The sequence below is a fragment of the Pseudopipra pipra genome, chromosome 3 (genome assembly GCF_036250125.1).
Source record: "Pseudopipra pipra isolate bDixPip1 chromosome 3, bDixPip1.hap1, whole genome shotgun sequence".
NCBI lineage: Eukaryota > Metazoa > Chordata > Aves > Passeriformes > Pipridae > Pseudopipra > Pseudopipra pipra.
Window position 1 is genome coordinate 41,542,856 of NC_087551.1, and position 15,550 is coordinate 41,558,405.

General features: G+C 38.0%; 1 protein-coding gene across 2 annotated transcripts in view; it reads right to left on the reverse strand.

Annotated features, from left to right (window-relative positions):
- DISC1 (DISC1 scaffold protein) overlaps window positions 1-15,550 on the reverse strand; it is a 191,330-nt gene that overhangs the window by 18,156 nt on the left and 157,624 nt on the right. For both annotated transcript variants that reach the window (XM_064648830.1, XM_064648831.1), the window contains exon 11: window positions 5,350-5,593. In XM_064648830.1, the coding sequence (XP_064504900.1) occupies window positions 5,350-5,593 (244 nt within the window). The remainder of the gene's footprint in view (window positions 1-5,349; window positions 5,594-15,550) is intronic.

Sequence of the window (15,550 nt, forward strand, 5' to 3'; positions counted from 1 at the left end):
ATTTTCAGATTATATTTTTACCGCAAAACACATGTAAGCTTTAAGCCTACTGTGATGCTACAACCCCTAGCTAAAGAGTTACCATTTTCTCTACACCACAGAATCAGATGAAGCTGAGGGGCATTGTGCTGTACAACTACGCACGTGACTACACAGCGATGATCTGACCACTGTGTACAAGCCAGCTGCCTGTTGCTACTGAAATCCTTTCCAGCTTGGATCAATACAAAAAACACAGAAATGCTGACTTTCAGTAATGCTTAATGCTGACACTTAAAACTCAGATTAAATTTAAAGTTTCCAAATTATTTTTTCAAAGCTTCACAAATACAACATTTAATTAAAACTCAAATGAATGCACAGTTTATTTAGCTTTTGAAAGGCTTGGTCCTTTACACATTGCCCATTTACCTCCTGGACCATAAGCTATCTCAATGCACAGTAATGAGTTACAGCTTGCTTACAAAGGCTTTCTTGGTCTTGCTATCACTAAATTCTGAAAAATGTTGTATTATGTCCTATGATAGCTTCTTTTTAATGAGAGACACCACACTAAATATTATTATTTTTTCATAATTTTTCATTTGGTATCACTTAGAACACTCAGTACCTTTTAAAAAGTTAATTACATGAAAGCTTTACAATTATAGAACATCTTCCCAACACCAGCATGATCTTCAAAAGACCCCAAAACGTCATCCCAGGGGGCAAAAATTAAGTATGCAGAGGTGAAGAAAAGACAGCAGCCCTTACCCTTATCCCTGTTCTCTACTCTTTTATGATGAAAAAGGAAGAAGTGATCTACAAAGAATTCTCATGGGAAACTACCAAAAATGCTGACTTACAAAAGGTAAAACTACTGAATTTTGGATTTTACCTTGTAACTTTAATCACCTCAATTTTCTTGAAATCTAGTAGGTGTTTCTTTCCTTCATAGTGATTAAGAGGTTGCACTGCACAGCATGCCAGAGAGCAGAAGAAGAAGAAAAAAGGATAGGTCAGGAACTCAAGCCAGCAGGTGCACACATACCCAGGTTCATCAAGTTACTCGCTGTTAGGAAGGTCCCAGCACACACACATCTCTCAGTTCATTAGTTATCATTGATGTTTCCGCTGTTATAAAAAGCTGTTGCTTACACATACGTTATCAACAAGCAAAAAATAAAGCAAGTTATCATAAGGAGTGGAATAAGCAGGCATTGTCTGAAGAAAAATGAAGTGCTACTGTATATTTTAGAAATCACACAGATATGTATCTAACTATGTAGTAAGGATCATAGCAATTTCCACCTCACTCACATATCACCCAGGCAAAATAATTTGCAGTCAGTTTAGAAGTATGGAACATTTCTAGGATGAAAACTAGAACCTATCTTAAATTCCTCAGAGACCTGGGAGAAAAATCAAGCCCAAATAGTCACAAAAAGACAAACTACAACTGCAATGATAGGGTACCCTAATTTCATCAATATAGCTACCAGCTGGAAAGTATATTCTTATATGAAAATTCAATAATCTATATCAAATAAATTAGACAAGCTGACTTTCACATGACTGAGGGTAGTAATATTGTCTGCAACTTTGCCTCAGTATTTTTTTTAATACTATAGTCTAATGAGTTGGCTGTAATTGAGAAAAATACATCATATTTTTTAAGTAACTCAGAGTGTTTCACAGGATGATTTTTGCTGGCCCCACTTTATTTAGTTCTGACCAAGACGTTAGTAATGATGCTTCAACAAGCTGAGCTGTAAAAGCATGTGATTGTCTTCCCTGGTTAACAGTCAGTGTTGTAAAGGAAACTTAATTTACGGAATTATTTTGGGATGCCAGTCTACCACATAAAAGCTGGGAAAAAAAATCAGCAGTCTTAGAAAACACAGTTATGAAAACTATAAAATAACTGTTGACAGTTAATAAACCTGTGCTCACATGACAGTAAAATATTGAACTTTCAAAGAATTTATACGTTACATATTTTTAAAACAGAACATGTAATATTTTGTGATCTAGTGGGGATATTTAATTAAAAATGATACACAGTCCTTCTACAAAGCAGTATCTGAGGATCTTAGCAAAGGGCTCTTTCGATTCATCTATTTTGCTTTTCTTATAATTATTTTTCTTACTTAGTTTTTTGCTTTCTAATGAAACAAACAGTAAGATACAGTTACATGCAAGAACACTGCTTATAGTACACATCAACAAAACCAATATCCACCCAACACTAATGTTTAGCTAGATATGACACAATAAATAACTGGAGAGCTTCATTTATAGCATTTCACTGTAAAGTAAATCAATCACTTGGGAATGAAATGTACCCTCCAAGGCATATATGTACATATGCTATCATTAGCCTTTCCTATACTGTTTTGAAGTAAGTAATTCAGTAACCTCTAAATACAAAGAACATCACTTTTTCCTTCTACTTTGGTGACCAACGGTGCTCTCTAGAAATTCCCCAATGGGGAACAGAGGTTGTGACACAGTTGAAGAGATTAGTCATTTCTCCTAGTTTTGGCCAGGACAGGGTTAATTTTTTTACAGTAGCCAGGAAGAGAGCATGGCCAGACCCTAATTATTGGTCATTCAATACCATCACAGGGCTGGAGTAAGGGACTCAGTCTCTCTGTGGGGAAAGCTAAGTGTGGTAGGGAAGAGCCAGTTGGTATTCTGTCTTATATCTTTTGTTACTGATATTGTTGCTGTTACTGTTCCTTATCTTATCTCAACCTGTAATTTTCACCTTTTTGGACCTCCAATTCTCAACCTCATCCCTGGAACAGGAAGGGAGAGGGGTTAGGGGGGAAAGGAGCTAGCGAACAGCTTCTAGTTTGGGGGAGTCTCAGTTGGGGAGGGGCACTAAACTGGGGAGTGTCATTCCTAAACTATGACAATTTCTAGAAACATGGCAACCAAAGCAAGCTACTCCTCTCACAGAAACACCAGAGGCTTGGTAAATAATATCAAACCAAGTATTCTGACAAATTCATGCTTCTCTATTAGGTATTCTCACTTGCTAATAAATGGCTATAAAAAGGTTCTCTACTAATGGACAATGATAAGTTTTTCCATAAAAATAATATAAACGGCTATATTTAGAGACTAAGCACCACACCGCTATTTTTGGGGGGGGGCCACAAATACGAAATTAATTTTTAAATAAAATAATACATCACCACATAACAGAGCACTTAAATGTTTCAGAAGCAGTTTGTTTTTCAACTAAGTCCATTTACAAATCAAGGCATATTCTCTTTTGTACTTCGACACAATCAAAACTGTAAGTTAGCATGATTTGTGTCAGAGTTTTTTGTTTGTTTTTATATTCTGCCTTGTGATGAACTACTAAGAGATGTTAGGGATGTTATTCTGCTACAGGTCTTCTCTAAATGTTTAGGGCCTGTCGACCCTACTGACATCAACCTAAAGCATTCTTTTCTGGGCAATACTTCCATACCACACAACAAAGAAAAAAAATCTCAGCTTCTAAAAGTATAAAAGCAGGCAACCCAACCCTAAATCCAGAGCCAGAATACGGTCATTATGTTGGGGGAGTTTATGGTTGCAATGGGTTGCAGTCATCACTGATGCATAACTTTGCCTCAATGGTCAAAGCTGCAGGTAGCACTGAAGAAATAGAAAGCTGCTTGAGTAAGTCATGATAAAACAGAGCTCTGTTGCTCAACTTCATTTAAAAGTTGGACAATACATGACCAGTCTCATACCAGCGAAACTGCTTCTTTTTTTTCTTTCAAGTTTATCAGTCATAGGAATGCTGCGGCAGATGGAGGAGTACCTCCATAAGGCCTTCCCTGAAGGACATTTTCATGTTTACACATCAGCTTCTGAATGGATTTTGGCACATTCTCAAAATGGAGTTTATTCAGGATACCAGGATGGGCCATTTATACCACGAAGTTTAAGCACCTAGATGAAGAGCTGAAGTTAGTGGGTAGTCTTCCTAAGTTCCCTCTATGACTGATGGAGGCATAGAGGAAATAATGGAAAAGCAAGTTCAAAAGGAGGAGTTTAATGCAAGCGTACACTTTCCTCTTCCATTTAAGATATGGGGAACCTGTCCCTTGACTCCTGCACCTCTCTCCAGAACCAGAGGTCACCTAACTTCAGCTGCCCAGATGTCCTTCTAGGATAGCAAGGTTGATTTTCAGGGAAACGATCTGGACTTGTAGGGGTTAAAGAGGTGATAATCTATAGTACAGATCTCAAGAGTGCTACAGAAACAGTCACAAAACCCCAAACCCTCCAGAGCTTCTAAGCTGCACTTTTGAAAGGGGAGCACAATATTCCATAACCAACAGAACTCCTCGTATTACTTCAGTAGACTCATCAGAAACATGATAACGGAGGGGTAGAGACAGAATCAAAGCCACAGGTGACCATTTCTAATAAAAACATTGTCTACGTGGAGTCAGTCCATTGCAACCATTTTCCTTGGGAAAAGACTGCAAGAACTACTGAAGCCCGATATAAAGTCAGAATTTTACTTACAAGAGATTTTACAGTAAGGTAAGCATCTGCTTTCCTCTAAGTCTCAGCCAGTATGAATGCAAAATTAGGCATCAGATTTCAAAGCAACGCATAGTTCAATGGCTCTTAACATCAAATGCAATTAGGAACACTTCAAATTTTTGTCAACTAAATTCCATGGTAATAAAACTAATGACTCCTGTTGGAAGGTCTTTTTGTCACAGTGGTGCTGTTGGGTGATGAAGCTTTTTTAACAGCTTGTTTACCTTGGCAGTACAGTTAAAAGGCTATTAGATAGTTGTACATTTTTCAAGCAGGATGGCATTCCAGATCAGAACAGAACATGAAAACTTAAAAGAAATTTGTCAAACCTTTTAAGCTTCATGATTTTTTTTCCTCCTTTTTGTACTTGCTGGATGCTGTAAGCCTATTAGCATCTAAGCTTGGAAGCCTTTGACCATTTCACTAAGGGAGTGAAAAAAAATTTACTCTCTCCTCCAGATCCAGGCTAGCAAGTGAGCAGAACCAACTCAGAGTGAAACTTGTCAGTGAGATGAGGAATATCTGATAATTTGAGTTAAACACTTAATAGTTTGTCCTTTACATCCTGATGTACATTCTGTATTTATAGCCTGAATAATTTCCACATTTTAAAAAGACTGATGGTAAAAGGAAAAAGGGTTGAAGGGCTTCTGAGAAGCTAATAAGCTATTTTATTCATGTCCCAGATAGGAGGCCAGATGTTAAGTTCATACTTAACCTGCCCTGCTGACCCGTCACCAAAATTCAACTCTTTCTCTCAAAAGGAAAACCATGAGTATTGCTTGAAATGCAGCTGTAAACTATTTCAGATACCTCTTTCAGCTCACTGTGTTTGTGGCAGGAAACAGTAACCCACTCTGTGCCCTTCAGAAAGTGACCTTCTTTTCTTTTTTCAGAGTCAGGTGGGCCATCAGCAGTCATCTCCATCTCCTCCAGTTGGTTTTCTTCTTCCTCAAAAACGCAGCAACTGGTTTCTTTCAGCTGAAACCCTTGGAGGAACAGCTGACATGCCTCCAAGTCAGCTTCCCACACTCTTTGGAGCAGCTGGCTCCCACAGCTGAAATAAAAGCCAAAAGAAAATAAAACTGCAGTTCAGGGAAAATAGTTGCTATTTCAAGTAACATTTGGGCTAACTGCTTATTATTAGACAGAAAAATAAAAACAACGAAAAAGAAACCAATGGTGCCTCAAATACCCCCACAGGGATAACAAATGCTATATCAAACTGAAAAGCAGTAAAATTATTGCCTTATTACAAAGCCAATGACATAAAACTACCTTTGTGCTAAGATGTTGTTTCCAACTGTTACGTGTGACTTTCTCCTGTTCAGGACACAGGTCCAGGGGTCTCGGGATCATAACCTGAGTTTCCTTCATGCTACCAGATATACTTTTAATCCAGTATCATCTCTCAGACATGTCCGTGTACATTACAAATACTGCTCCTGAGATTTGTCCAAGAGTTATATTCACCTGAAGTAAATGGGAATTCTATGCATAGATAGTTTTTCAGAACAAGACAATGAATACTAACATCACACTGTTTGTAAGTGATGTGGTCACTTCTCCATTTAATACATATTGTCTCTAAGGAATCAAAAGATTAGGTTGCCTACTAAAACACAGCAGATCAGTGGCAGAGCCCAGGATGGGACTCAGAAGCAGTAATTCCCATGGCAATACGCACTGCCAGACAGATAGAAATGCTAATATCTAATAACATTTCTAATAATATTTTTTTCACCATTCTTTTTCAAATTATATAATTTACTATATATATATAATTGTGAGCAATTGTAAGTGACTAAAAGAAGAAAAATAACCATTTGATTTTAACTTTTCTGACTAAATTAAATACCGGCTTATCTTTTATCCAAAAGGAAGGATAAAGGAGCTGCACTGCTCTCAATGAATTCAATAATCTAACAAAGGTACATTTTGAACTCCACAAATTTACACGATGCCAAGCTGTAAAAATCATACAGCAATATACAGATAATGAGAGCAAAATTAGGCTTCAGAAGCTGAGCTATTTGATCTGTGCTTAGAGTCAGCATATAAGTTTATTGAAGGCATAATGCAGCATGGGGTCCACAAATAGTCTCCCCCAAGGAGTTCAGAATATCACTAATTAGAAAGGGAAAAATTCTTCACTGGATTACACGTCTGTGTTCCATCCAGGTAGCATTTCACTTAGCAGGACAGAAAAATAAAATAACTCCCACTGTTTCTCTTCTTGTCAGTCACATCATCATGGTTACACAATCAAAACATTTCCCTGCAGACATACATAAGCCCATTTACTTGCTTTTTGAAAATGTTTGTTTGCAGCTTTATATGGCTTATTATTAAAGGCTAAAAAAATACTCTAGAGACCTAAATCACAATTTCCAATAGATAGCTTGTTTTGGCTATTTAATTTAATGAAAAGCACTGTTGACAAAATGAGGCAGAGATGGTGATGTATGCCATATTCAGAGTGGAGAAGATGAACAGCATATGTAAAAGTACAGCGCATAATGGTGCCTAGGCTATTATTCAGCCATGACTCAGCTCATCGGTCAACATGGTTTTGACTGCCTAAGTTTTACACACATTTTAGTACTCAGCAATTACTGAACACAAGGCTAACAGATGGCTTTTATTTGAAGGCCTTCTTTGTTTTACCATGGTATCTGTAAAACTCCGATTTATCTTGAGCTAAGATGTTATGCTGAACTTTTCAATTAAAATCAGTGAATGCACATACACTCGGATACTCCGAACATATCTAAGCCCAACCTACCTAAGCTTTTAGTCTGTATTTTGGAATTCAGTGCCGTGAAGCATTTTTCAAACACACTTTTTAAATGAAAATTACTTGAAAGCTGCAAATAGCTGACACAGACACATATCAAACGATTATTAAAAATTATGCTGACCCCAGCATGAAAAAACTTTAGCTTTTACATCAGGTGTAAAGCTAAACTATTGAATTCCAGAGTTTGGTTTATTCATATTCAATCCACACTAAAAGTGCATTTGTAGTCTCCATGAAGCCTCCATTGCGGCTGCACTGAATATAGCGAGATTTTTCAGGTATGCAACTTTTCAAAATGATGGATCAAGTCTGGATCAGATTTCATATTATTCCTTTACTTACAAATATTTTATGATATATCAACCTCTAGGTTTTATACACCTGCTTCTTAAGACAACCCTTAAGTTTCAAACAAGCAACAACAGCTAGGATACAGATAAGGATGTTCAAAGGAACACAGTGAACATGGCATGTTATTTACATTACAACAGTTTAATTAGTTACACAAGTAACTGATTATTCTGATTGGTGTCAAGCACACTTAAGTATCACAGTGGTATTGCATTTTAAGGATTTGGAGGAGGCCAATGAAACATGTCATTAGATATACAAGATCTCCATCCCTCCATAAAGGACTCATGTAAGAAAGACAACAGATGCTAGTAGAAGAACACCATGGGAAAGTAATTGACACCAATGTTGTTTAACATCTGCAGATGAAAGTCAGTTTTTTGATACTAAAAAAAAAAAAAAAAAAAAAAAAGACTGAGTAGGGGGTAAAAGATTGTGAGATTGTGAGCAGCCCTGATATTGGAGGCTAGTAGTTAGACTTGACGGGACAGAACAGAGGGAGTCAATGGAGAAAAACAAAGTGAAATGAACAAAAGACAGTAGTGCTGACTTTGAATGAATGAGAGCAGAGCAAGGGGCAAGACTGCTTTTGTCAAGTCACGGCCAGGGAAATGGATGTCGAACTAAGTGAGATGCAAGACTCAACATGAGTAATTTTTTAGCTGTATGGATAGCTGTGACAGGTCTTATCTCAAGGATACTATGCAGAAAGAATCTACAAGAGCAGGCCTAAGCTGACTTGAAGAATGGCTGAGACATCCACAGCAACACAAAAGTACACAGCAGAAAGAATTCTGTATTAAGTCAAGTTGATGATGATGAAAGAGCTGTCAGAGAAACAGAGCTGTTTATGGACAAGAGGAAATGAATATGGAACAGAGAGATTTGTCCTTGAGTTCTCTTCATAAAGTGGCAATTGACATTGTAATTGCACATGCCTTTACCAAGTTCCAAGTAGTTTTCTAGGAAGAGCCATAAGAGATCAGAGGGTAAAAGGAAACTAGAGGATATCTTCAATCTACTTATGATGTTGGGTGAAATTCATGTCTAGAGACATATCCAGCAAGGATTCTCTCTCTCTTGAAGTCCAAAGAACATTGCTCCTTTGTCTTTTCACAAGATTCTGGGAGATGTCAGTGGGGGCTCTCTCTACGGCTCTCAGCACAGCATTATTCTAAAGCTATTTATAGTGCTAATTGCAACTACAAGAACATGACTTTTCTATTGAGGGCTCTGCATATATACAAAAGGCACATTCAGTTCTTGAACATTATAGTCTAAATGAAAACATGCCCATGTAAAAATAGTCAAAAGATTTTATATTAAACCCTATTAAAAAAAAAGGCCAAACCAAAACAAAAGAAATTCTCCCAAAACATCCTCAAAAGCAAATTGCAATTGACATAGGAAGATGTCACTACTCATAAATCAATCTCATCACCTACAGTTTTCAGGAATGTCCCTTAGTGAATGAATTGTTAAAAGTGGTTTATAACACTCTGAGGTCAACTGTGTTGATAAGATGATGTTGCTTATTTTAAGAATGCACACGTTGAAAGCCAAGAGAATGAAACTGAAGCTAAAATACATAGTAAGACATCTGTTTAGAAACTGCATAATCAAAAACTAACTTAAGAGGTGAGATTACCCACCACTAAGAAGAGATACCCTAGACAACCTCCTTCTAACAGGTGAGCCACAATAAGATGTGGATTCAGGAAACCATGTACTTACCTTTTCCCAGTACTTGGCACATATATTAACTCTACATTCACTGACCCTAAAGGCAGTTTTCTCTGACAAAAAAAAAGTAAACAAAATGCAACAAAAATAGTCCGGCAAAAGAACAAGGATTTTCATTATGGCAATTAAAATGACTGGAAAGTTTTGAGGCTTGGAGAAAATCACAATGTGAATCAAAAGACTTTGTTCTATATCCCCATTCTTTATTGAACTATTGTACATACTAGGGAAAGTTTCTCTATATTTTGGTCACTCGCTTCTGTTTATATTTTGCACCACAGGGAAGGAATGAGGTCTTCTTACTGAACATTTAGTTGTGTCTTTGTTGCCTTTCTTAAGGCAACAGCCATGCAGTGAATAAGAAAGGCAAGCAAAAGAAAGTATCCAGTAATAATATTTAGAGGAAAGAAGGTAACCATATTGCTTTACTGTTAGCAGAAACCTACCGTTTTATTTGGTTTATCATATTAATGCACAGTCATGCATTAATAACCCTTCTTACATTTAACAAGTATTTACTACTTCAGGAATATGCTTTGCTTCTCTCCTTCATTAAAAAAAGAAAAAAAAAGGTTTCCAGCCTGATCAGTTCTTGCCCCTTCACCTTGGCTGTTATATTTTAAGATGTCTACAGCCAATCTGTGGAACAAAACAAGGACTACAATGTGTGTATGTGTGATTCACATGAGGCTCTAAGGGGAAGGAGGCACATAACCTGGTTTTCCCCACCTGACTGGTGTGCAATGGTGTGCACTGATAAGGGCAAAGCTACAGCTAGGGCCCACCAGATCACAGCTCTCAGCTGATAAACTTAAAAAAAGAGAAGAAAGAAGGTGTAGGAAAAAGGATAAAGAAAACCTGGACTCTGTCCAAACAGCAAAACACTTTTTTCCCTTGGCCTGCACACTAGAAAATCACCTTTCCTAAATATCTGAAATCAACCCTTTTTTTTTTTCCTTCTTGCAAGTCTCCCTAATCCTATAAACACCTTCAATATAACCTCAATTTCACAATTCAATTCCTTGCATTGTGTCTTTCCTCTCCATTTTCCTCAGGAGCTGAAAATCTCATGAATTGATTACATATGGTTCCAATCATGTGACTGTCCCCCAGTGAGGGAGACATTCTTCCTACTCCCTTATTTCAAAGCTCACTGATAACTCTTGTTTGCTGCTTAGCACTATTGTCGCACTTCTCCATGAGAAAACAAGACTTGCTCCCAGAAGGATACTCCACATATTCCCCTGTCAGATGACAACCCACTCTATCATCTACCTTGAAGACTAGCTAAAACTCCCAGGAAAAGTTTGAAGCTTGCAGTACTTTTCTCTGGCACAAGCAATTTGCTTCTCTGACCTTGCCTTCTCCCTTGTAAAACATACAATAATATCTAGGAAACAACAAGTGGCTAACCCTCTTTAAATGTGATGTTTCACCTACTAGAGAATATTCTGAACCAGAATCACTGAAGATCAATCCTCACAATCCCCGTCTAGCTTCTAGACTTGTATGTCTTCAACACCTGAAAACTTTGCTCTGGGCTGACTTTTCTAATATCTATACTTTATAGCTACAGACAAGTTCTCTGCACAACAGTCCTATTCAAAAGACGTCCAGTGCACTCAGACAGGACATGATAGTGCAGCAAAGAGGTGTGGACACTACTTTCATACAGCTGAAAGAATGGGTGATAGCAGTGGCTCTGCTTTCTACAGCACCCCAGGATCAGAGGCAAATGTGCAGGAAGGGGCAAATTTGAGGAAAAAGATGAGCTGAGCCCCAAAACCAGCCCTCAGTGTAGTGGTTATGCCATCCACATCTCCTCAGGGATATAGCAGCACAGGGTACATCTAGAGGTGCAGTAGACAGAGTACCTGGAGCCAGGTATCCTGTGCCTTTGTTTTGTGATCCAACCTCTACAGTATTGCTACAGAACATCCACCACAATCTTTTAAGTTATGTTGGGATTAGGAGCTCTCACTTGTTGGCTTTGTGAGCAAGAAGAAGAGCAATGCTTCAGTTATCTCCTTGCTCACATCTGCCAAATTTCAGACAAGTCCTAGAGGAGAACCCCAAATACATTCAGACATCTGGTCATCTGAGATATTTAACACTATGGTCACTCGGCCTAGTATAAATAACACTTAGAGAATGGAACTGAAGTGCAACGACATGTATGCTGGAAGGAAAAATGCCATGCTGAAACTCAGCCACTCAAACACTGCACAGTCTCCTTCAGACTACTGCTGCCTGCTGCACAGACCCCGCTTCTATCACATCTCTCCTTGCCCATATCTGGACTTTCACTCCAGGAAAGGTGTATTTCTACAGGTCTGGCCACAGAGACAACCCTTACAGGTCTTTACGCTCCTTTCAGTTGAAAACTTAAGCCTTTTCTTCACTGCCTCCATTTTCTCCCCCTTTCTATGCTGTTGCCCAGCAGCTAACACTGCCATTTTAGTCCCTGTGGTAGCTCCAGGTAGTGTCTTTAAAGACATTTTACACATATGCATAATGAGGTTACACCACCAATTCTATAAATTGTATAATTAAGAAAAAAAGGGTAAACACGTTCTATTATGATGGATTCTAGGGTTCCTAAGGAATTTTCTTAGACCTTGCAAAAGCTATTAACCCTTCCAACTCAGTATATTGTGTGATTTTGTGAATTTGAACTGCCTTCATAATACTTAAAAAATTCTTTCCCCTTAAGACATTCAGAATTTTTCATAGAAAGATGCTAATAACAACAAATAAAAAATATATTAATGTAAAAATACATGGCCCCTCACAGTGACCCCAGTAAACAGAAAAACATAAATATCTGACAGTATTTTCTGGCAAATGTTTTTTTTAAAAATTAAGCTTATCAGCTACACTCATTGTCCACAATTTTTCCACTCAATAAAACATTACCTACTGTATCCAGCATACTGAAAGATTAGCATCTGAACTGAAATCTAAAAAAAGCCCTTTAAGAATTATTTCTCTTGCCCCTAAAAAAATCCTGATACAGCATCTTAAGGACAGAACTACCACCTTGTATTTTAAGTGAAATGTACATATTTTATGTCTGCTTTTTCTTTCCTGAAAGGCCTGTTCAAAACAAAGAGGAAGAACAATTTTTCTAGTGAAAACCAACAATGGCCATTTGATTAGTGTTATTAAAAAAACAAGATACCACACAATACCGAACAATATTTTTGTTGTTTTCTCTTCAATCCTCAAGCCATTTATTTTACCTGGAACAGAACTTTAATCATGGCCTGTCATCTTTCTAACAATATTCAATGTCATTGTGTTATACTTAAATTATCTCCACTGGAAACACAAAATGATAGACTGCTGAAGCTGATGGTTTTCACTTTGATTCTTAACATAGGGTGGATGCAAGAATGGGACCAACGTGTCAGATGCAGGAAATTCAGTAATTTACAAGGGAAGAAGGGAGGCATCTTGTAGTGAGAATTTACTATTCAATTTTGTCCCTGTATTTACCGTGCAGTTTATTTTCCTACACTACCTAATCTATAGTATAAAAATTTACTACCTGCATTCAGGGCTATTTATTTCTCTTTAAAAAAAGGAATGGTCCTCTGCCCCTATCTCCACTGAAACATTTATGATAAATAATCTATTCTAAGAGTAAAAAACTTAACTTTGACAGATGAGGAGAAAGTTACCCAGGAATTCTTCTTATTAAGAAGTCCACATAAAGCCAGTTTCTCAATCCTAGTTTGTCCTCCACCTCGTTCATAATCTGATAAAACACATTCAAATTTGGTACTAACTCTGATAACTCAGTCTGCATCCTGCTTGCCTTTGGCTCCTGCAATAACAGAAAAGCCTCACATCGTCACTAATTTTGTCTGGATGGGAATACATGAAATGAGATATTTTTTCTGCATTATTTAATACTTGATCCCAAATCAGATTTAAAGGAGAGGCATGAATTAGGCCACAATTTTGGAAAACATACATCTCAGGATCTACATATTTATCTTAGCTCAGTTCAGCTGAGCTGCTACACAAACCTCAATACTTTCTTAAGCTTGAACTCCACAAAGGATTCAACTTGTAGTGAATTCCACTGAAACTGAAGTAATTCAATGGCTTTCAAAGTCGCAACCAGTTCCAATCCAAGAAAATACATTTGTTTCCAAAAGCATGCCACAGGAAGAAAGCACAACATTTGCAGCGAGGCCACATTCTCAGCTGCCACAAATGCGCACTCCTGCAATAGCAGCAAAGGCCATTCATACCAAGAGAAGAACGCGTTATCGCAAAGCAATTAGAATAATGAGCCTGATCTCTTATTGCTTATTACAGTCTCTGGCCACAAGTGTTAGGAAGCACATCGAAGGAATTTACAATTCCCCTATCATTTTTATTCACCTCTGCTTTCTGATATAAAATTCAACAGTTTATAATATATTTTTCTCTCTCTGAGATGATGAGAGATTTAGACTTTAAGTGTCCAGTGAATTCGGAATGTGAATCACTCTTTGTACTACTGATCAAACAGGAATTAAGCATACATAACAATTAAAAACAACAGGGCAAAGAATTGCCCTTTCTAGAGAGATACAATTGGGAGAGATGATATATTGTCATCATGTGGGAATGCACCTTGAAATTCAACTTTTGTAACCAGGAAGACACACCTGGAAAAATGAGTGTGTTGGCCAAATACTGATGACAATAGCCACATGCTTACAGAGTTCCTCTGAAACATCCAAGGGCACCTCTGCTGTAGTCATGCAGAGTCATCTAAGTTCAGGAGCCAAATCCTGTTCTGGATCAAAAAGAGCAAGGAAGGAAAGGCAAGGTCTACAGAGCTTCCCTGGCTGGACTCTGTTAGCTATAATGAATCCTGCATGGCTGCAGACAGTATATTTAAAATTGCTGAGCCCTGTGTATCTACCCAGACTACCACTGTACACTCCCAGCAGTAAGTACATTAAGTAATGAGAGCTTCCAAATGCTAGTAGGAAAGACTGCCCCAGCTACATGCAAGATAGCTACATCCTTCATCTTCATACTCATGCTATGCAGATGGCAATACTTTATTTATTTTCTACTTATTTAATTATCATGATGTTTCTATCTAATTGGCCAGCCAGGGCTTTGTGCAAAGTATCTTCCAAAGACAGGATAGAAGAATTTAGGAGCAAGCAGGTGATTGTCAGGCACCCATCCTCATCTCCCTTGATTGCTCTACACCCATTACTACTGTTGATGGCAATCCTGCTCAAGAGAGATGACAAAGCCTCTGAGAAATGCACAAATTAAGTTTGGATCTTGCCAAGTTCAGAAGGGAGCAGCTTTTTCTCACTACACATATTCACCTACAAGCAGCCACCAAGAGGACCTGGTAAGAGAGTAGAAGCTTAATATCATGGACTCAGAAGTGACAAACAGTTTTGTGTATCCCTCCCTCTCCTCACACAGTCATATCTTCACTGCTAAGACAGGTTGAGGTTTGCATGAAATCAGCTCACAGAAGAGCCAACAGCAGGGCAGAGCTGGGCAAGGCACAGGTGATGCTGAAGGGCAAAGAGAAGCACTTTGAAAAGTTTACAGTAATTTTTCTCAGTAAGACTGGGAAACGTCTCATGAAATTACTGGAAACAGTCTGCTGTGTAAGTGGATATTTTTCATCAATTTCTCACTCAGTGCCTGGTTTTTAGACTGCCTCTCACCAGACCCTATGCTCTTACACTACTGAACACCTGCCCGTAACTCCTTATTTTGCTCTGCTTGCATGAGCAGCTTTTACTTTCCCTATTAAACTGTCTTATCTCAACCCACGAGTTTTCTCACTTTTACCCTTCCAATTGTCTCCTCAGTCCTATTGGTGAGGAAGTGAGCAAGCGGCTGTGTGGGGCTTGGTGGCTGGCTGGGGTTAGATCACAAGACTGTGACAGGAATGAATTTCAGCTGTGTTGGACTCTAGCTTTACAGGCATGATGGACCAGCATCAGAACAATGCAGCGTAAGAAAAAGGCATACAGAAAAAAACCCAAATCCTAACAAAACACACAATTATTAACAAGCTACAGAGGCTGTGAACTTTCATCACACTTCCTTTTTAAGCAAGGGCAATAGTTAATGTTTTTA